Genomic DNA, 23484 nt, shown 5'->3' on the forward strand with positions numbered 1-23484 from the left:
ACGGTGACAGTGACAAATATTGATTAGTGTATTTATATCCTTAAAGGGACTGTCAGCGTAGTATTAAATAACTCTCCATTCAAAGGTGACAAGGCCTGATTCCCTACGGTACCCTTTAAAGCTATGATCAAGTCTGAATTAGATATTCGTGTTTATAAACGGGAAAACTGGTAAATTTCAATTGTGGGTTCTCTACAAAGTGAATTTCTATACTACAGGAAAACATATAAATATTATCTGAACAAACTTAAAAAAGCAACAATATCTTCCACATTTATGTTCAGATAAAGGTTTCAAGGGTACCATTGTGAATCTTTGCACGGAGGGTCACTTGAAATTACGCTTACAGTCCTTTTAACATCAAGTGCAAGTTTATGAGTTTAGCGGCTCGAATTTATCAGTTATATATGTGTATTGATGACACGTCTATCTAGAATCACTTCATAAATAAGAAAAATACTTTTAGTATAGATTTGTTATGACAATAATTCTTATATTCGGCCATTTTAATTTTCCTTTCGTTTAAAACAAAATGTCCATTTTTTAACTGTACTTCTCCAGCTCTATAAGTGATTTAAAGTAATAAATGCCAATTTATTGAATGCCAGTTTAAAATTTTCAATGGCAGTGTGAATATGAAATGTTTTCATAATTTATACAGTTTAACCCAGAACGTCAGAGACATCGAAATTTTTTTTTAAAGGCGTTTCTCCACCTATTAATAATATAAAGCATAATGAAATGCTGTAGATTATATATACATTTTTTAAATTAAATAATTATATGGAGCTCTTTAAAACTGTTCTTGCATATTTCATAGCTATTTATTTATTTTACAATTACTGAAATGTTTTGTTTAAAAGTAAAAAACCCGCAGTAAATTGCCAAGACGACATTTTATAAATTTCCGAAGTTCTGGTTTAAACTGTATTTTCTTTATTGATATTCTAGTTCACAAAACCCATATTTTGGGCCAATTTTTCAATTTTATTTAGGTATCTTTTGTCAGAGCTCATAAAGCGCAGAATAATCGTATTTTCAAATAAATGAATAGAATTTCAACCGTTCGTTAACGACCACAACGAACGGTATACAAAAAATCAAGAATGTGGCTGGCTCTAGTTTTTTTATACAAAGTCACCCTTAAAGAATAACTTAGAGACGACTTAAATCTCTTTTAAGTACGTTAACGATTTGTAGGCTGCATCATATAGCACGGGGCCTGCACGTACATGGAATTCTTTTACGTATATCATCTAATTAATTCCTGAAAGTTGATTGATGCACAATTATATTCTTTAATCTAATATAAAAGAATTTATGTGTGCAGATAGATAATTGATAACGTATTTTCAAAAATACATTTTAAAGTGTACCCAATCTTGTTCATTGTTTTATTCTAATCTCAATTTTTAAAAATAAGCATAATCTAAATATATGAAGTTAATATTTTAAACATTTTAAAGTTTAAACAAACATTTTAGGTCTTTAAATACGTATTTTACAATTCAAAATGTTTTGTGGGAATCATATAAATATACATTGCACGGCTAAACCGATAGAGTCCACATTTTTTGTTAAATTTACATGACGTTCGAAAGACTGGTCATAATTTTTTAAAGGAATTTCTAATCTCTTTATCTACTTAACCCAATATTTAAATATTTCAAGCTATGATTTCTGTTAGATTAAATAATCTAAGTTTGAAATATTAAAAGTTTATAGCATCATGTTGCAAAGATATTGGGATTAGAAAATCTGAATTTGTGGAAAAAGCTCAAATGTTTGGAAATCCACCAATAAAAGCAGTAAACTTTGTAAAACTTGTCATTGCTATTATTCTAGAACTAGAAATTCAAGGCGCTTCGCGCCCTTCTTTCTAGCCTTAGAGGGCGCTTCGCGCCCAACTTCTAAATTAATTGTGAACACGTTCTCTTTGTGTACATCGTAAAACAAAACAAAAATAATTCGCGGATTTTCAAAAAAAATTTCGCGGATTCTCAAAATTTTAAAAAATTTAATGACGATCAAATTTTGATGGAGACAAATATTTGAAATTTTGATGATTCATAAACCTTCCCTGGAGTCCCTAGATGTCCCACAAAAAATTTGGGCCCGATCGGTTCAGCCGTTTTGACGTTTATTGGATACAAACAGACAAACAGACAAACAGACAAGCCAAATTTATATATAGATGTACGAAAATGACAAACTTGCAGTATGCTACGTTTAACGATTATTTATTATTCTAGAATGTACGAAAAAGACAAACTTGCAGTATGCTACGTTTAACGATTATTTATTATTCTAGAATGTACGAAAAAGATAAACTTGCAGTATGCTACGTTTAACGATTATTTACAGAAAAAGGGAAAAATTACTCACTTTGTGGATTTCTTTCTTTTCTATTCTAGATTCTGAATTTTTAAATGATTTTTTTAATATTTTGTGAGACCTTTCTCTACCTGTATATCTGTGGACCCTGTCCCTCTTGGGTTAGCCAGCTACTAACCCCTAACCTCCTGTCCCGGTCAACCTTCTGTCCTGGGCCCTAGAATCCTCCGCAAATATGGGCCCGGGAACATACTTTTCATTTTCTTATCCTGTACCGATGTAAACATTTTTTCACATAAAATGTATGTACATTTTCAAAAAAATAATTTTTAAAATTAAATTTTTCAATTTTGTTTAGACACCGTAATTACACAATAATTATTTGCAGGGAAAACAGTTTACTATTTATGTACAAAGTCTCCGGCTTTTTCAGACCCTTTTCCAGCCTTTGTTTTCATGTTTGTTTAGCTATAAACTTCAAGGTCATAAATATGTTTAATACTTGTGTGCTTCAAGCAGAGTATTATATAGTGCATTCATTTATAAAAGAGAAAATAAAGGATTAAATTATCTGCACAGATTATGAAACAGAGAGAATATAGGATTATAGAGTCAGCATAAATCTTCAATTCCATAATAAATCAAAATTCTTAAAAGTATGAAAAATGCGTTAAGAAATTTTTCAAAGGGTCACCGTTGCCTCTGTATTACTTTTTCCTCTCTGACTTTAGAGGTATTAACAAATATTTTTTCATTTAAATTTTTATTGAAAATGCTGTTAAGGAATCAAGATAAGCTTGAAATGATTCAAGACGCTTTAAAAACAAGGAGTTTGAATTCTTCCTTGAATTTACTAAATTAAACTGTAAACGTAATTGTTCAGTGACCCTGGCAGATAATAGCATAGACAAGCAAGAAAATAACCAGCATATAATTTCTTCCATCCCGGATCACTTTTATTGTGTATCCGATTCCGAAATCCCAATTTTAAATGAATTTGAAGGACTCATAATTGTGACATTAAGGTTAGCAAAAACATTGAAATTGGCTTTTTCAATGTGATTTTTCTCTAAATTCAAAATAACATTATTTATAAAAAGTAATAAATCTTGGTAATAGATAAAAAACCAAGAAACAATTTTCTTGGACAAATTGGGACTTAAGTACTTCTATAAAAAAGGAAAAATGCTTAAAATGGATATTTCTCGACTTTGCAACCATAATGAAATTCAAAGGTTTGACTTAAAGCTTATAATTCCTTTTAAGTCTGGTAGGACCGAAATATGTTAAAACTATCTTTCAGTTATGAGATTTTCAAATTATGGTCTGTTTGTTTTGTATGTATAACTTGGGAAATTGAGTAATGCCCCAGTTGTAATTCATAAAGTATATTCAAAATTATCAAAATTTCTAAAACATTTGTTGTACAAGTTGTTTTTGCTTTAAACATTGCTATCAATTGAATTTAAAATATGATAAGGACATCAATTGTAAGTTGTAGAACACTTCATTATTAATAGATGATTTTTTTAAAAATCCTCTAAGTCTGATTTCTAAATAATCTTAGATGAATTGATTTTTTTGTTTGTATTCTTCCTCACAAAATTCTATCTTCTAAGACGACATTGAATCTGGAAATTATTCAGGACGACATTTATTTATCACGCAAATCTTGGAAAAATACATTTTACAATCAATGAAGTTTATAATACAATGTTGGTACACAAATATATTTAAATAAAATATTTGAAATAAATATTTCCCGCTTCAATGGAAGAACTCCCTAATTAATTCATATAAAACAGCTTTTATCAAACAATCAATATTTTAACCTCTCTAGATTTTAAACTTTTTTTATTTTTAAATTCTCGATGTTAGTAGTGCGAAGTAGTGTTCACTATGTTTTTATCCTTGATTTGAAGAATTATGTGAAGTTTTAATTGAAAGTACAATTTAAAATCTAAATTTGAATAATTAAAGTAAATCAATCTAATTTTAACACTTTTGAGAGAAAAGAAGTAACCAATGAAATGTTTTTTAAGCTGTTTCTAATTTCCTTAGAGGCCGACGGTTTAAGGCAGCCTCGTCGAGGCCACAGGAATCCATGTTTGTATTTAAACTTCGACCCTTTCCAAAATCTTCGAGGACACCCGAGGATCGCTGAGTAAACCTCAAGGATCGGTCTGGGACGGAAGATCGATCCAAAATTGAGGATCGGTTGGAACCGGCCTGGGATGAATCGAGACCAACCTGATCCAGGTTGTAGTTTAGGCTCTTAAACTAGAACCAGACCATAATTAAAAGAAGTTGTCTTATTTTTGAGTAAAGCTCCATTTACAAAGAAGTGCATGCCTGATTCACAATAATAAAATTTTTCAAAACTATCTCATCTAGAATCTAGAATGAAAGTATTGTTGTTTGTCTGGCTTGAAAAGTTGTCAAGTCTTAAAATTTTTATATTGTGTTCCTCAGCCAGAAAGTGCATATTAATTTTGTATAAAAACCACAATTGGAATTTTTTTCAAGATTATTAGCATGAATTTATAATTTATACAGTGGTCGACGATTTTATCAATACAATGAAGACGATTTTTATAAGTTTTGAGTGTTATCAAACTTTTTTCGAATACAAAATTACATATCAAAGAAAAACTATTTATTTATCAGCTCTTTGTTTCCATGTTTTCCATGTTTCTATGTGTATCCATGTCGTTTAAAACCTTGATATAAATCAAAATTGAAATTGAAAGTCTTCTTCCCATTATTGGTATATGCGACGAGGACTGTACTTCATCAGCAAAGGTTTTTAAGGGTACTGTACGTTGTGAAACGGGCATTTGCGGTCACTCTAAAGATGAAGGGTTGTTCAAAATTATTTCTATTTTCTATTACAGGAACTAAAACTGGTTTTCAAAACTTACATTTCTATATTAGTATGGCCTGGTCATAAAACCTGATAATCGGCTATCACTCGCCGGCTGCTGGATCTTTTCGGCGGGGATGGTGAAAGCGGGAAACTGTGCTGAACTTTTTCAGTGCCGCCGAATTCTGTGGGAAAGCTCGAAAATGTTCGAGATTTTTTAAGAGAAACAAAATTGACATTTTCTTTCCCTCTATCTTCAAAAAGGGCCTTTGTCTTGGCCACCATGGATGTGCTGACTTGAGGAAATCCAACAATTGGAACAACTGGTCCACCATCAACCAATGGAACGACAGCTGATCCTTGCCCTTTCGGCGTCGCCATATTGATTTTTTTTGGGGATGTTGACATTTTGGGCGCCAATTCTTGGTCTTCCGAGGGTCTTGATTCAAGCAAGAAGGGTGTTTTTAATATTTCAGCAGGCTTTACAGTCTCCGGCTTATAATCAACAGTTTTGGGAAAAATAGGTCTAGGAATTTTTTCCTCATTTTTACTAAAATTGTTCTGTTTATTCTCAAAGAATGAAACAATGTTTTGATTGTTGTTGGATTGAAGAGAGAGGGGAACTCTTCTCGGTGCCGAGGGTGAGCTAGGGAGGGAAATGGGGGTGACTGCTTGTAGCTTTTGGGAGGTAATTGGGGCTGTTTGAAGCTGTTGGGTGGTCATTGGGCCTGTTTGTAGCTTTTGGGAGGTCATTGGGGCTGTTTGTAGCTTTTGGGAGTTCATTGGGGCTGTTTGTAGCTTTTGGAAGGTCGTGGGAGCAGTTTTTTGCATTTGGGAGGTCAATGAAGCTGGTTGTAGCTTTTGGGATGTCATAAGGCGCGCTTGTTGATGCTCTTGGGAGGTCATAGGTACTGGTTGAAGCTTTTGGGAGGTTATTGACGTTGATTGGAGCTGAGGGGAGGTCAAATAGGCTGTTTGTTCTTGATAAGGTGGAATGAAAGTTTGTTTAAGTTGATTGGACGCCCCGGGAGCAGGTTGAACAAACTTATTAGCTCTCTTTGGAGCAACAGGAAAGGGTGATGCTGTTGTTGCTGGCGTAGCAAACACAGGAGACTCCTTTTTAAGAGCTGACTCAATTCTTTTGGTATTTTCTTCTTTAATACTTACTTTGGGCTGAAAGAATTTCATTACTGTGTCTTGTTTTATATTGGGCGATGATTTAATTGTTTTTGGACTCCATGTTGGACTTATGGAGTTAGTATTTTTTAAGTTTTTAGCGTCCATTTTAGGACTAAGTAGCAAGTCTTTAGAGCCATTCAAGTCATTGTTTTTATGCGCCATTTTAGGGGACCCGGGTCCGAAAACACCTCTATTATGGTCAAAAACGCGTCTGTAAGCCGATACAAATGTGTTAGGACGGTGAACGGATGTCTCACCTTTACCCATTGTAGAGTTCATGTCCTCTAGGACAGGGTTGAGAATGTCTGGGGAGGCCTGGGACGGAGCAGCATGACCAGCCAAAAGATGAGCGTTAGGAAGCTCAGACGGATCTAGATCACTCCATTCGTGAACTTTTCCTAAAAAAAGACGCGTTGTAGTAATTTCAACACCAACAAATTTCCGTTTATGTGACTTGGACTGTGAGCTTTGAATTATTATTAAAAATTGTCTATTTTTTGTTTTGTTTGAAAATTTAAATGTTTTTTTAACATGTTTTGATTAAAAATGTTTGAATGCACTTTGTAACTTCTGATTACACAAAAAGTAAGAAATAAATAAAAATACGTTATACATGTCCTTAATAATAGCTGCAAACATAATTGACATTTCCTGCTTTAGAAACCACACTGGGGACGCATTTGTGAGTACACACACTGAAGAGACACCCAGTAAGGACTCACACTGAAGAGACACCCAGTAAGGACTCACACTGAAGAGACACCCAGTAAGGACTCACACTGAAGAGACACCCAGTAAGGACTCACACTGAAGAGACACCCGTAAGGGCTAACACTGAAGAGACACCCAGTAAGGACTCACACTGAAGAGACACCCAGTAAGGACACACACTGAAGAGACACCCAGTAAGGACTCACACTGAAGAGACACCCAGTAAGGACTCACACTGAAGAGACACCCAGTAAGGACTCACACTGAAGAGACACCCGTAAGGGCTAACACTGGCCGTATTTTGAGGACGCACATTTAGGAATAATATTGAGGACACATATTTGGGACGCTCTTTTAAAAACTAACTATAGGGCGCACAATAACTTTCAAGTTAAATGGGTTTACACGTTTGCTTGTGCTTCGTGTTAATTTTAATAGTCGTCTTCCAATTCCATAGTTGTACGGGTCCCACTACACACAAAGTTTAACCCAGAATAATTTATAAAATGTCGTCTTATCAATTTTTCAATGTTTTTTTTTTACTATTATTCCTAAATTTCAGTATTTGCAATAATAAATAAAAAGCTATAACATTCAATAAAAAAACTAAATATTTGCAGTATTACATTATTAGTAGGATTAGAAAACGACATTTTATAAATGTATTTGATGTCTCCGAAGTTCTGGGTTAGACTGCGCATACACCGCAGCTGTATATAATGGTATTTATTACCTTCAGGGTTCATAACAAGCTTGAGGTTAGGAACTGAAGCATGCTTTGGTTGATCATCATAATCATCACCATCTCCTGAACAGAGAACACAATTCAACATTTTTATAAAAATTAATTATCTTTTTGTGTCTTTAATAATTATGTTTCCAGTCATAATCAAACTTTTTTAGAGCAAGTCATAATCATTCTTCAAATCCTGTTTTCGATATTTTTATCCTTGCGGACGATTTTGAAAATTTTTCTTAACGTTACATATTTTCATCATTGAGCTATTCTCAACGTTGTTATAAACATTTTTAACATTGTGCTAGATTTTTTTTAGCATTGTGATAAATTTATTTTTAAAAATGTGTTAAATATTTTTAACATACTTTTATGAATTTAAATATTTAACCATGCATTAATATTATGATTTTTGTTTTTGGATTGAAAAATTCTAATTTAATGATTGTAAATACATGCATGCATTTATATTGAATTCCATGCAATAAGATAAATAATAATATGGTACAAATATAAACAATTCAGAAATAAGCACGTTCCATTTAAAAAATTATGACTTACAACTTGTCACAAAAAATGCATTTTTTCTTAAAACTCAAAGTTGATTTTGCATCAAAAAGGTTTTCCATTTTTTAAAGAAAATATGGAAAATTTAATGCATGGAAATTTATCAAGCCAGAGTCATGCGCGTTTAAGCCAAAAATGCACAGATACTTTGCTTAAACGAAACTTAAAAATGTAATTAATCGTTTAGAAATTAAAAAAGCAACCATTTAAGAAAGCACGTTTATTTTTCTNAGGAAAAAGCAAACATTTGACTTTCTTCTAAGGCTTGTTTATCATGCATATGAATATCCTTTATATCATAAGTTGTAAGTCTAAAAGTGTAGCTAGGAAAAATATAAATTCAAACAACTTTATGATGAACTGAAAAGGTTACCAGATTATTTAAACATATACTAACCATGGAGTTTATGTACCCATTGTCCTAAAAAAGGGTGTACAGTAATACAAATAATAACAATATTAAATTTTTTAAATATTTATTTTTATTTTAAGGGATTGTAAGCGTAACTTCGAGTGGCTCTCCATGTATAGATGGCAAGGCAAGGCCTTAAACCCTTGTCTGATAAAGTTTACAGATATCAATGTTTATCATTTTTACTCCTGTTTATTTTCAATTGAGGTTTTCTACAAAATTAACTACTGCAGGAAAACATAAAGCAACCATCAGATATAAACAATTTTAAACATTGTTGACCAAATAAAGATTTTAAGAGTACAGTTGGGAATCGGGCATTGACACTTTTCATGAAAGGTCACGTGAGGTCACGTGAGGTCACGGTTACATTTAAACTTTAATTTTCCTGTGCGGCCTTGAGTAAATAATTGTTTTTATAATTCTCAGTGTTTGACTTCTATTGAATAATATAGAAAATATAATCATTAAAATTCTAAAACCGGATAAAAAGTTAAATTGCTTTTAACATTCCTATGCGAAGTGAACCCCACACAGTTGGGTATTATGGGGGGGGGGGGGAGGTTTCAGACAAAATGAATTTATTCCATAAACCTATTATGTTTTAGTTAAAATTTCGACCGAAACCCCGCTATTTCATTGAAAACTATTGACTATATCAATGGTTTTGAGTGCTGCTGGAGCAATTACATCTTTCTATATGGCTGTTAGAATCTATTTATACGTTTAGATTATCCTGAAACCCCTGTACTTTCTTGTGCTTTTGCTATAGATATATGTTTTTCTTCCAAAAAGCTCGATGTAACAAAGACGACATCTAAATATATTGTGGGATTACAGGATCCATTCAAGGATAAATATATGAACGGGAAAAGTAATTATAAATTGAAATCATTATAAATCAATTCAAGCTACAATTAATACAATGTTTGTTAATGAAAAGATTATCAGAATTTATTCATTTTGTCAATTCTCACAATGAAACACAAGACATATGCATTTTAAGAGAAGCATTGTAACTAAAACCAGTCATCCACCCCATGACCCCCTAAAATACCCCACTGTGTCCCCCATACCCCTTCTCCCTCAATTAGTTTTACGAAAAGGGAATTTAAAAACAAACATAATTATTTATATACTTTAAATTTATCATTTTTCTATCATGTTTAATGACTCTCTTTGAATGCATCTTTAAAATTTACTTTTTGCACTTTGCACGTGCAAATTCTCTGTATTTCAGGGGCGGATATATTATCTTTTTAAATTTTAAAATTTTAACGAAAACTGATTCTTGTATTGAAACAATACGTTTTTCAGGTGTAATTTTTCTGATATCGATAAATATCCGAAAAATTTTAAGAAACATTCAATATTACAATTTCCCCCTACCTTCCCCCCTCCCCCTATAATACACACAATCTTAATCTTTCATCTATACGCTCCTTCCTATATAGCAGAACGCAAGGACCATTAAAAAATATTTAAATATAAAAATATATAAATGTTCTATTTGTTACGCCAATACTGAGGATGAAGAAAAAATTAAAAATTTTACATAAAAATTTATTTAATTTCATTGAAATTCATTGAATTATTTTGTCTGCTTCTGAAAAATGATGTATTATATAAATTTCTGAATACGCGTTTCGTTTCGTTTATATTCGTGTAGTGCGCCGTGTGCATTTCAATGCGATTATAATCCAAGATTACAATAATAGAAATCTCTTCAAATAAAACAAAAGTATTTACATAAATATTTATTATTTTATTGTCTTATTAATGAATAATGCCATTAACTATTCACAGCAAAATTCTTTCAGCGTTCGGCTTTATAATAATAATTATAATTATTATTTATTAATTTTTCTAAAAATGTCAATAATTTGAATACTATATCGTAATATAACTTATAATTTCTGTTTTATTTAAAAAAGAGGTCTAGTATAATAGCATACTGTGCACATGATACACCCATTAAATCAAGAAGTTATGTCTCTGATATATCCATGAAAGTTTAACAAAAAGCTAGTAAAAATAGCCATGTAACACATCTTTACATTTTTATAGTTTAAACTGTTGTAAAAAAGATCCCCACTCGTTCTCCCTCAGTTGTGAATAGTTTTAGTAAAACACTAAATTAGGTATCCCATTGCCAACTTAACTTAAGAAAAGAAGATATCTTTAACATACAGTTAGAACCAGAAAACTCTGGAATAGGAAGACGACATTTAGACTCAAGATGACTTTAAATAGTCCACTGAATATTAGGCACAGCAATTATGTGGTGTAAACAAACCAATTCCACTTAATTTTGCCTTAAATTTTTCAAGAAGAATCCTTCAATTTTTCCATTTTGTTAATTTCTGACAATTTCCTTTATTGTCCCTGCTGCATAAATCCAGAAATTACTTTTAAGCAAAGGCGCAATTAAAAATGAACAACTTTAGCCAAAAAAAGTTTGTCTCATTTATCAGTGATCAGACAAAGATCGAGTACTGTTGTAAATCGGACATACGGCGTGCAGCAATATAAACAGAGGGTTACCACAAAAACATTTATCAGCCCCTTTAAGCAAATTATTTTTGGTTCAGTAAATAAGTACATAATGTGAATAAAAGGAACTAAAAAAAATTATTAAAAATTGCATTATTTTCTTAACTTTAGGTTTCAGCTACATCACTATCAGTGATAAATAAATAATTGTTTGCATATAGTTTATAATTTAATTCTAAGCAATGATTTAAAAAAAAAATCTAATTATCCTTGATTATTAAAAATTGTGATGATGTATGAAATTAAAATAACAAATTATGTTTATTCAAAATTTAAACTGACTTATCAAAATATTTATTTTCACATATTTAATACATTCCCTGATAACATGAAATCTTTAATATTCCAGGTAAATATTTTGATACTTAACACCCCACAATATCAACTTTCTACTCTTAAAAAGAAACATCGGAAAGTATTCTTTAAAGAGCGCATATTAAACTGGCAAATATTTTCCAAAATTAAAAAATGGGGCCAGATATCACACTATTTATTGCTTTACAAGTTTTGTTTGTTTCAGAACATAACTGTATAAGGGTAATGATTGTTAGCTTAAAGGGACTATCCACGTAATTTCAAGTGTTCATCCATTTAAAGATATTTTTTTTTCAATATTTCCTTCCTTTCCTCTTACATGCATAAATCAACAATTCACGTTGTATAGAACCAAAATTAAAAACAAATAATTTTGAAATGAAAAAACAGGGATATCTCCCTTTTTGATAAGACACAGATTTAAAGAGTATCTGCTGGAGATCGGACATCTATAAATTTATAAATATTGAGCTTACTGAAAATTAATTTACGTCCTTTTAAGATGAAATCATGAAGCTTGAAAAGAATAGAATAGGATTGAAATGATTTATATTTCTAGAAAAATAAATGATTTTTTCCCTTCAAATATTTCAATTTATTACAATCAGTTGATTATCTTCAACATATCTGACATTCAGCTTCATCTATCTATCTGTCTATCTATCTATCTATCTATCTATCTATCTATCTATCTATCTATCTATCTATCTATCTATCTATCTATTTGTACTAAGCGCGCTATTACATACATACAGCTCGTGCGCAAGCTAATCCGTGCTTTGATTCAATCCATTTATGTTAGACATTGATTAAATGAAGGGAGGATTGGGGGGGGGGGTTATATGCTTAGGGAGAGGGGAGGGGGGCAGGCAGGGACTGGTATAGGCATGGTTATAATGCAAGGAAAGTTAATTGCAGGTGTGTATACTCTGCGTACAAATTGAAACTAGTTCTCTCTGGGTGGAATTTGTAAACAAGACTAGATGCATCAGTGTTCCTTTAGTATCCGAGGAGGTTAAAAGCATTAAATTTGGATAATTTCGATAATTCACATAAGAGTTTCCTATGACCAGATTATTTCATTGATTTTTTATGTGAAAGATGGATCCCATGACGGGCTTCGACATCCGTCTTGTGCTTACATTACCGCCCAGAGACAGTAAACTGCAGTACAAAAGATGCGTACACTTCTGAATAACTTTCCTTGCATTATTACCTTGGGTATCGGGATGCTAAGGAGAAAGAGGAAAAAGTAAAGAAGTGATAACAAATTGGAATAAAAAATTAAAAGAAAGGATAACAGTACTTTCTTATGAAACAAGAACTAAAAGATTAAATTGAGTCTGTTTGAATTGAAAATAAAGCATGTTTTTACACTATATCAATTATTCATTCCTAGAACATTTTTATTTATCTATATTTACTGGAGTCCTAATATTTGTAGAAATATAGAACTGGTTATAAAATATTTTTTATAATAACTTATAATTTCCCGTTGTTTGCGCACGTTTTCACGTTTCTCTTTAGTTTGTAGCACGTTTCGTAGAACGCTTTTTTTATACAATTCAGACATAATTTTAGTGGCAACTTATGGGAAGGGGGAAAGGGGGGGACTTTCCCTCTGGATTCTAGCACGTTTTCAGATACATATCTGGATTCTAGCACGTTTTCAGTTACATATATCCGGATTCTAGCACGTCTTCAGTTACATATCTGGATTCTAGCACGTTATCAGATACATATCTGGTTTCTATCCCGTTTTCAGATACATATCTGGTTGCTAGCACGTTTTCAGATACATATTTGGTTTCTTGCACGTTTTCAGATACATATCTGGATTCTAGCACGTTGCTACGTAGAAAACTAGTCTTTTCCGGGTCAGGGTCCTGGGAGTAAAATATGCGTCAATATGCGTAAATTTGTCTCTGTACGCATATCCTAGGGCGTATACAGTCTTTGTAAATCATAAATCTATTTAAATGGTTAAGGCCAGGAATCAGGATTAGCTAAACTTATTTTTACCCACCTATACAACTATATCTATCCTATATACATACAATACATTGCGTCATATAACAAGTATCTAATTGACCCCCCCCCTGCCCCCACCCTAATCGTTAAAGTTACTACAACATTTAACTAAACTAACGAAATTAACGAATTTAACGAAATCCACTAAAACAACGAAATACCTGCATTCTGGGCTCTGTTCATGTACATCTGTTGTCCTTTGCTTTTCTTGTTCTCATCTTTAAACAGCGCGCTGGTCAGCTTGTGCGCCATTTCAACCTGGGAATAACTGGCTCTTGTAGTACACGTAAAACTAACTGTCTCTTTTAGAATATTTTGACCTCTCATTCAAACTCCGTAAAAAATAGCGTTAGAGTCCTTGTACACTTAAATAAATAAATCTATAATATAATGGGTGAAAATGGGTACTAAAGTTAAGACTCACTTATACTTTCAACCAGAACCTCTAGTTTACCGTGAGCATATAGCCTAAATTTCTAATGCAGAATAGTACACAGTACAAATAAGTCCAGTACAGTACAGTACAGTACAGTACAGTACTGTACAGTACAGTACTGTACAGTAGAGTACAGTACAGTACAGTACGGTACAGTACAGTACAGTACAGTACAGTACAGTACACTCCAGTGCAGTACAATACAGTACATTACAGTACAGTACAGTACAGTACAGTACACTCCTGTACAGTACAGTACAATCTACCTGATCTGCTACAGTAGGATGATGTTTAGCACTATAGAAGGAAGAATCAGTAAACATCTTCCTAGGGTCCCCTAGATAAAGAGATATAAAGATAGAAGGATAGAGGGATAGATAGATATATATATATAGATAGATAGTTACATAGATAGATAGGTAAATAGATAGATAGACAGATATATAGATTGATAGATAGATATAGATAAATACATAGATAAATAGATGGATAAATATATGGATAAATAGATAGATAGATATAAGAAAAGATAGATAGATAAGTACATGAAAGATTTCAATATAGATAAAGATGGTATATGTAACTATAAAGAGATCGTTAGACGGTATAGGTAGTTAGATAGATAGATAAATTATACATATATAGGTATCTATATAAAATATATGAAAAGTAGTAATCTTTGTTTGTCTGTTTGTATGTCCGATCATAAATCATGAACCCCTTGATTGATTTGGGAACTCGTGAAAACTACGGGAATGTCTTAGTTTGGTTTTGAGTTTCTTAATGAGTTCACTCCAAAAAAAAATAGCAAAAATCATAATTTACGACCAAGCGCGGGTAAAAACCGAGAGTAACTAAAAAAAACCATGGCAACGCTGGGTTTTTAAGCTAGTATGTAGTAAAGATAGGTAATCATTAACCCGTTTTTTTTTGGCTCACCGTGTAGTGTAGATAGAATGAATTTGTTAAAGTTTATATGGCGGTTTTTTATGTGGATTGTATTGATGTTAAGAGCGGGAAATGCTGTTTAATAGGAATGTTAAGATACTTCTTAGTTTGGTTTAATCGGTTCTTACATTCCTCTTTATAAAGATAAATATATAGAATATAGATATCAGAAATATATAGATAGATAGTTACTTAGATAGATAGATTAACCATATTTATGAACTGAGGGGAGCAATCAGAAACAATTTTTATTAAAGGAAGTGTTCGAGAAAAATGAAAGGAAAATAATCGCTTTTGTTCGCTACTAATTCTACTTCTTTCTGTTTCGTCTAAAAGGACAAAATTATTAAAAACGACTTATACTGAAGAACTCAGCGTCCATTCAAATTCAGAAAGATTCATTATACGACTCGGATCGTAAAAAATCAATTTAATTTCAAACAAATCATTCAGATATTACAAACAATAGTCATCGATTATTTTTCGAATCAAAGCCGATTATTTTTCGCCGTAAGCCTGTACGGCCTCTTTCATTTTTCGCAAACACTCCCTAATAAATATGAAAACTGAGAAGCTGCTCTTATTATTGATTTATTGTTAGAAGATAGATAGATAGATAAGATACATAGATAGAGAGATAGCTTACTGATCCCAGCTAAATTAATGACAAGAGCAATTAAGGTGCAACACAAAACCTCATCACAGGTCATCTAACATAATAAACAGGGTTGTCAGCGTGGTTTTGCAATCTAATGGATAATCAGGGCAAAGTGCCATCGTTCCTTCAGATAGTCAAGGACTTAAGTGCCAATGTTCCTATGCATGGATGATTAGGTCCAAGTGCCAAAGTAAGATGCTTTGGATGATAATAGATATAAGTGCTATTGTTCCTTTGGATGCATTATATGATACTTTTGGATAATCAGGGCAAAGTGCCATCGTTCCTTTGAATGACTTGAAACAAGAGCAAATATTCCTTTGGATGATAATGACCAAGTGCCATTGTTCCTTTGGATAATAGAGACCAATTCCAAATATACCTTTGGATGACTAGGGCCAAGTGCTTATGTGCCTTTCGATGATTAGGTCAAAGGGATATTATTCCTTTGTATGCTTAGGGCCTAATGCCAATGAACCTTTGGAAGATCAGGTCCAAATGCCATAGTTCATATGGATGATTTAGTCCATGTGTCAATGTTCCTTTTGATGATAAAGACCACGTACTGTACGTACAAATGTATCATTGGACCATTAGGGCCAAATGCCTATGAAACTTTGTATGATTTGGTCCAAACTCCAAGTTACAAAGTTCCTTCCAATGACAATGCACCTTGGATGATTAAGGCCAAGCGCCAATATTCCTTTAAGAATTTGGAGTTGAAAAACTTATTTATGCTTTTAAGCTATAAAGTTCTGTTAATTATTATATTACCAAGCCGTCCATCTAAATTATAACTGTAACACTGTTTTATGCAACTCATTGCACTTTATTTTAACTACAAGTCGTAAACCAACGACCCCTCTAACCCACCCCTNTAGTTTTTTTCAAAACTGATTTTCCTCCCCTCTGTAACTCTTCTTTAACAATGCAGCAAAAACTTCTAATTATTTCCCCTCAAATTAAACATGAACCTTCAAAGCAAATACTTCTCTTTGCAGCATGTTAACCATTTATGGGGGAGGGGGCCCGGCGGAGGTAGGGGTATTTGGTTATTCTAATTGGGTGTTATTTTCTATGCCAACATCCATGTTTTAACATGCATTTGGTTAAACACTTTTTTGTATTTTCACATTTTTTCATATTTTGTTTGTTTGTTTAAAAGTTAATTATATTATTTTTAACATTAAATGTATTCCTTTTCCCTACATAAAGTTAAATTATGTTTAACTTTACAGATGCTTTCTTGGTATTTGAATATTTAATTTTATGATAAAGTTTTCCAGTATTTCTCATCCTATTCTAGAGATTAGGAAACAAAAAGGCAAAATTTTTTATAAAAATGGCTAAGGCTAAAAATGTTGAATGATTGGGATCGCGCTTAAGTCACATGTGCATATATTTAAATATATAAAAAAAGAAAATGGTTGGCTGATTCTGACTTGCGGAGAGGAACAAACAAAGCCTGAACAAATAGATTTATAGGGACTGTAAAGGATAAATGAAAGGGGGTAAAGTATAAAACCTGAGAATCTCAGGCGTTGAACGATACCTGTAAGAAATCTTTCAGATGTTCCTGTCTCGAGAAATTGATTAAAACTGTGTGAAATTTATACGAAAATTGTATATATATGAATTTCCGTATAAATTTGACTGCACAGTTTTATATCAATTTCTCGAGACAGGAACATCAGATAGACGTTTTTATATATATCGTTTAACGCCTGAGATTTTCAGGTTTCATCCTATACCCCCTTTCATTTATCCTTTACAGTTCCTTTAAGGCATGCGTTTTAACGTCAAACTACAGTAAATTTCACGTGAGATTGAAAAATTATTTGTTTTCAATCATAACTTCTTTGATTCAAGAGATATTGAGAAGAACTAAAATGTTTTGTAATCGGATAGATTTGCCTGTCTCATACTTGGCGTAAAATGAAACTTAGAGGAGCTACGAGGTCACAAAGTCGTAACAATAATGTCGCATAAAATTTATCATCTTTATATATATATTGATTTGAATCTAACTGAATACTGCTGTACTGCAGACCTCAGGCACTTAATCGCTTCAATTCAAGAAAAGTCTCATCTGCGACCTAGAATGTGAGGCGTGTAGATTAGCGCCAACTTAAACAAAAGTTTCTAACTCTGGTTTAATAACTTGTTTATCGGGACTCACTGTTTACCACACACACACACATCTCACTAGACCAAACAACCCCCCCCCCCTCCCCATCCTCTCCCTCTCATACCCCCCTCTCCTATCCCTCCCCCTCCTCCTCAGACCTGGGTTAAACTCTTAGTCATTCTATTCTGCCTGGTAATGCAATGATTTCAAGTGCTTTGATACATCTAGATTAATCCAGGAAGCGCAGCGCCGTAGCCGGGCTGAACTGAAATGGAGATGACATTCGCCGTAGGTTAATTTAAACACCGATTATTTCCGCCGTAAACCAGCTTGACATAGAATCGTATGCCGTTAACCAACCTAAGCTGCAAGTCCTTTTTTAGCTAAGCATAAACGGATCTAAACTCGCGAATTACTTGAAACTACCAATTTTTAGTAAGTTAGTTTTTTGGACAGAAGCTTTTAAAGTTTTTTTTTTACTTACTGCGTTTTAGGGAGCCAGTATCATACTCTACTGGAGCGGGAGTCATTATCTTCTGCAGCAGGGAGCTATTACTCCCTGATTCCTGAAGTTGGCTCCCCTGGAACAAAACAATATAATATGTAAAGCAAATTCTGTACACACCGACCCTAACTGTACAGTATAGCACTGTACATGCAGATGCACAGTGCTGTACTGTTTTTGTATCAATGGCAGACCGCGTTTTTGGCTCATAAGATCACGATGGCGACTTTTTTACAACAATGCACTTTTTGATTTTCACAATTATTTCTTCAGATTCATGTTTCTTGATTTTTTTTCTGTACCCTGCGTTTTGATAGTAAACTCTTCGTTTGCGCTTTCGTCATCCACATTCTCTTACTGTTTTATACATTGCAGATAATAAACACATATAAATATAATTGAGAGATTTCTAGAGAGTTAGAACAAACTTAAATTATGTCAACTTAGACAATAAAACAACAAATAAAAACATATATACAAATAAGATATAAACAAATATACAGGGGGCCCCATAAATCTTTGATAAAAGGAAGACGACATTTAGTCATTCTAATGTGTATTTTCTGTTATTTTAAAGCAATATTTGTATTTGGTATGTGTCGTACATTGTATTATTTATGATCAGAAGTTGAGTCTTACAGTCGTCTTCCTATTCCACATTTTTATAGGTCCCACTGTATTTCTTCAGTTTGTTAAGATTCCTAGAACTAAGTGTGTGGCAACATTGAAGATTCTAACCCTCTAGTTACATTGTCTCTCTTAATTAATAAATCTAAGTTTAGATGTGTTCTTCAATCTGCTGAATTCAATTCCTAAGTTGGGTTAAAAACTCTCTTTTCCCAGGATCTTTCACATCAGAAGGAACAAAACCTCTTCTCTCTTCCACCACTTCTTCATCTACAAAAGCATCTTCAACATTTGCAAAGTGTTTATCGGAATCATCAATTTTAAATTTATTTAAGTCCTTTGCTCCCCCCCCCCCAAAAAAAAAAACTACAAAAGATTGTTTGTTGGTACATGTAAGCGTAATTTAAAGTAACCCTCCATGCGAAGAGGACATCGCTCGATGCACAACGGTACTCTTGAAACCTTTTTCTGATCAATAATGTGAAAAATCATTCCATTTTTTTGGTTTTGGTTTTACAGCGTTTGATTCTAATAATTCCTATGTTTTTTTGCAGTAGAAATGGCCAACTCATTTTTGAAAAAAAACCACAAATAAAAATAATCAGTTTCAAAATTATGAACATTGATATCTAATTCTTGCGTGATCATGCTTACATAGCTTTTAAGGGTACTGTTGTGAATCGAGAATTGCCATGGAGGTTCACTTAAAATTACGCTTTCAGTCCCTTATAAGAGTAAACAAAATACAATTAGAAAGGGTAATGAAATTTTAAAGCTAATCTGGGTTTAAAAGACCTGGTTTAAAGATTTCTTGTTTTAAGTTTCTGCCTCTGGTCATTAAATCAATTCACGGTACAAGATGTTATCAAACATCAAGTCATAATCCTGGAGGAGGGGGGGGTGGGGTTGCGCACAATACATACTATTTGCAGAATTAATGCCCTTGCCTGAGGAAAAACACTGAACTGATTTTTTATCGTTTTTTGATGATGAGAAATGGTGCTTAAAGTTCCGCTTCAGCGTAGACCCAGCTGATGTCTGTACGAGGCGCTGTTTGAATGTTGAAAGGGAATCGGTTTGGTTTGGGTTGGAAACCAGCGCCATCTTGAATTGGTATTCTGTACTCTGTTCATTTAAAGTTCATAAATATTTAAGACCAAAAAAAACTTTTGAATAGAAAGACGACTGCTTTGGGTTAAAATACTCCAATAAACATGAAACACATCACATCCATTGTGCAGTGCACTGTATTACACTCTGTAGTCTGTACAGTACAGCGAACCATTTTACTCAATTATTTGGCTTTCTAGCTACTGATAAACATTATGCTTGATAACAACATACACTTACACACACACAAATGTCGTCTTCCTATTCTACGGTTTTATTGGTCCCACTGTAGTATATCCCAACATTGTTGTAAAAATAGATATTTTAGAAATCCCGCAATGTTTTGCGATTTATATATGGAAGGAACAATGAGAAAAACTGTTTTCTGAAGAATGTAACTTTAGACTCTGTTATCAAATGAGGTTAAGGGGGCACCTTTGTTTCTCTCGTCTCTTGAAGATGAATAAAAACTAGATAAAAAGTTAAACAACAAACACAACATGCATAAATGTCACGCTAGAGAGCTTTTATGAATAATTTACTTATTTGTCCTATACAGTTAAATATTTAATACAGGACAGAGTTTAATTTTTAATAGATTTAAGCTCCTCTGTAGAGATTAATTCATAAATCAACCTTAACACGGTTTAAGTTACTCCGTAGAGATTAATTCAAAACTTAATCTTAACACGGTTTAAGTTACTTTGTAAAGATTAATTCATAAATCAACCTTAACACGGTTTATGTTACTCTGTAGAGATTAATTCAAAACTCAATCTTAATACGGTTTAAGTTACTCTGTAGAGATTAATTCAAAAACCAATCTTAATACGGTTTTTGTTAATCTGTAGAGATTAATTTAAAACTCAATCTTAATACGGTTTAAGTTACTCTGTAGAGATTAATTCAAAAATCAATCTTAATACGGTTTATGTTAATCTGTAGAGGTTAATTCAAAAATAAACCTTAATATGGATAAGTTACGCTGTAAAGATAAATTCATAAATCAACCTTTTAATACGGTTTAAGTTAATCTGTAGAGATAAATTCATAAATCAATCTTAATATGGTTTAGGTTAATCTGAGCTGAAATGTCCTTAATCCCGATCGGTTAATTAATCTAGCGCTTTATGACAAGAGGATAACAAGCATTATTTTATCTGGAGATTAAAAAAAGAGGAGATAAAGCATTGATCTCGATATCCACCATTCTAAAGTTTTCAGCTCTGTAGAGATTGATTCAAAAATTAGTCTTGCAACTGTTTTCATCTTATCAAGGATTTTTTTACAAATTTTTCAGAAGTTTTGTGTATTCTGTTTAAAGCTAAAACTTAACAACCGTAATCTCTTTTAGAAATGAAATTTGAGAATAATTTTCATACATTTAAATGAAAAATAATATGTTAAATAAGAATTTTAGAATTTTTCTTCGTTAATTGTTTTGTACTTAACAATGTTAATTGTCATGGGAGTGCGCAGGGGGGGGGGGGGGAAGTACCGTAGTATGAAAAAAATAACTCTGTAAATATGGAAGGTGTAATTTCCCCTGACTGAAATACTAAATAAGCCTATTAACTGAGATGATTGATCACTGATGTTTTACCACGTTGTAGTTCATGATAAGCTTATTACTCACAGACCAGACATATTAAACTATATAGACATAGTAAGGGTTTCCACCGAACGAAAATGAGTTCTGAAGAAAAAAAACCATGCAAAGTTTCGCGAAAAAAGGAAACTTTTTCGCAAAAAAATGCAAAAATTTCGCCTGAATCTGTTTCGCGAAAGAATGCAATTTTTCCCATATGTTTTCGAACGGAATGCGAAAAATTTCGCTGGGAACCCTTAGTGCACATGAAAATATTTATAAAAGGGAAACAAATGGTATTACATTAAATAGAGGTATAGCCATTCTTTTACTGTAACATAAATTCAAATTATTGGAAATGTGAATACCAAAGAGAGATCAGGTTTTTTCTTGTACAACAAACAAGTTGTGTTGGAAAACCTGAAAGAATTCAAGCTAAAATAGAATAAACTTTAGTCTGATGTGACCCCCCCCCCTTTTAAGAATTTCCTGCGGCATCCTCCCATCTCAGCTGATAATCTGATAATTTTCAAAAAGGCAGAAAATGCGCCATTTTGTGGCGAGGTGATAAATTTGCAGCAATTTTCCGAGTAATTAGATCTTTCAATCTTTTTAATCTTTCAATTACACAAATTACTTCAGTCATTTTGAACTTATCATCAATTTTACTATGAAATGCCATGATTTTTAATCAGTAGGGTACTTTAATTTTCTAATCCCCATATATTTGAAACCTGATGTAAACTTTATGTTGATATTTCAAACCTATGATATTATGAATATATTAGACAATTTAGATTTGTGGTGAGTGTTCAGTCCCTTTCCTGTTATCCTTGGAATAATTAAAATAGAAGAACTATAACATTTAAATTGACAAATTATTCAAACTTTAAAAACAATGGCAACCTTGTTTCTCAGATAGTTGGCTTTCTCGATCTTCAGCATAAATATTTATTCAGAGAAAACTTTATAAATAATTTCAAAACTGAATAGATCACAGAGCTGGGAACTTTAAAATGGTGGCTATCAGGATTAATGCTTAATCGTCTGTTTTTGTTATTCTCGAGACTAACATAATCTCGAGATTATGTTGGTCTTAAGATTAATTATTTAGATCAACTAATTTGATTCTAAGAAAAACCAGATTTGTTCGTTCTTTATTTGTTAGAAATTGTGGAGGTACGTCTCTCACTGGATACAATTTATTTTCAAGGCTGTCATTGGTCAATAGAATTTACGGATATCCAAAGAGAGAGAAAAAGAGTGGATTACGAACTAAAATTAAAAGTTCCAAAGCATGGATATTCGGATTAAGCAGTAGGGATTAAACGTTATCCATTCTAACGTTCCCAGCTCAGATTTTCTTATTTTCTTCTTTTTAAACATTTAAATTGAAAAAATAAAAATAACGTTCAGAAAAGTCAATTTAAATGAAGTCACTATTTATTAAAACCAGGATTAAAATCTTAAGGCTCCTAAGTGGAAAATATTGATTGCTAAAAGGACTGTCTAGATAATTATTTATTCCAAAGTTCCAGCATTTCATATTAGCAAAACAGAAATCGAAAATTCGAGAAAGATATTTATAAAGAAATATTTTAATTTTTTATATTTTAATAAAGAAGATATGTAGATATAGGTATTTATTTTCTCCTCTTTTAACGAGATTTCATTGAAAGAAGCAAAAATGTTTAATTAGAGTATTCAAATACTAGGCTTCAATTTTAACTTTTAGTTGCACATCTGTAACTGTAAGCATCTTTTCTTTGTACAGTATAAAACA

The 23484-nt window shown here is 32.4% G+C and overlaps 2 protein-coding genes across 10 annotated transcripts in view; both read right to left on the minus strand.

The window, feature by feature from the left end:
* LOC111702182 (trichohyalin) overlaps nt 1-23484 on the minus strand; it is a 44511-nt gene that overhangs the window by 7722 nt on the left and 13305 nt on the right. For 7 of the 9 annotated variants that reach the window (XR_002765370.1, XR_002765369.1, XR_002765371.1 and 4 more), the window contains 6 exons: nt 18356-18452; nt 14404-14474; nt 13863-13959; nt 8788-8811; nt 7821-7895; nt 6634-6774 (listed from right to left, as the gene is read on the minus strand). Coding sequence is in view for 3 of the 9 variants with exons in the window: in XM_023473792.1 (XP_023329560.1) it covers nt 6634-6774; nt 7821-7895; nt 8788-8811; nt 13863-13959; nt 14404-14474; nt 18356-18452 (505 nt within the window). In the remaining 6 variants the exon portion in view is untranslated. Of the gene's footprint in view, nt 1-6633; nt 6775-7820; nt 7896-8787; nt 8812-13862; nt 13960-14403; nt 14475-18355; nt 18453-18678; nt 18734-19188; nt 19274-19950; nt 20129-23484 lie in introns of all 9 variants that reach the window. The other 2 variants (XR_002765372.1, XR_002765368.1) reach the window with 2 other exon arrangements.
* On the minus strand, nt 3973-6627 carry LOC111702183 (uncharacterized). Its single transcript, XM_023473793.1, has 3 exons — nt 5288-6627; nt 4391-4614; nt 3973-4117 (listed from the first exon to the last, which is right to left on the minus strand). Exons 1-3 carry the CDS (start codon nt 6536-6538, stop codon nt 4102-4104), a joined length of 1491 nt encoding a protein of 496 aa, XP_023329561.1. The 5' UTR covers nt 6539-6627; the 3' UTR covers nt 3973-4101.

The sequence above is a fragment of the Eurytemora carolleeae genome, unplaced genomic scaffold (genome assembly GCF_000591075.1).
Source record: "Eurytemora carolleeae unplaced genomic scaffold, Eaff_2.0 scaffold367, whole genome shotgun sequence".
Classification (NCBI taxonomy): Eukaryota; Metazoa; Arthropoda; class Copepoda; order Calanoida; family Temoridae; genus Eurytemora; species Eurytemora carolleeae.

Excerpts from the sequence above, each read along its gene's own strand:
- LOC111702183 (XM_023473793.1), bottom strand. The coding sequence starts at position 6,538 with ATGGCGCATAAAAACAATGACTTGAATGGCTCTAAAGACTTGCTACTT. Across the intron at positions 4,615-5,287 it reads GAGTGATAGCCGATTATCAG|TTTAAGAGCCTAAACTACAA; the intron begins GTTTTATGACCA and ends GTCTGGTTCTAG.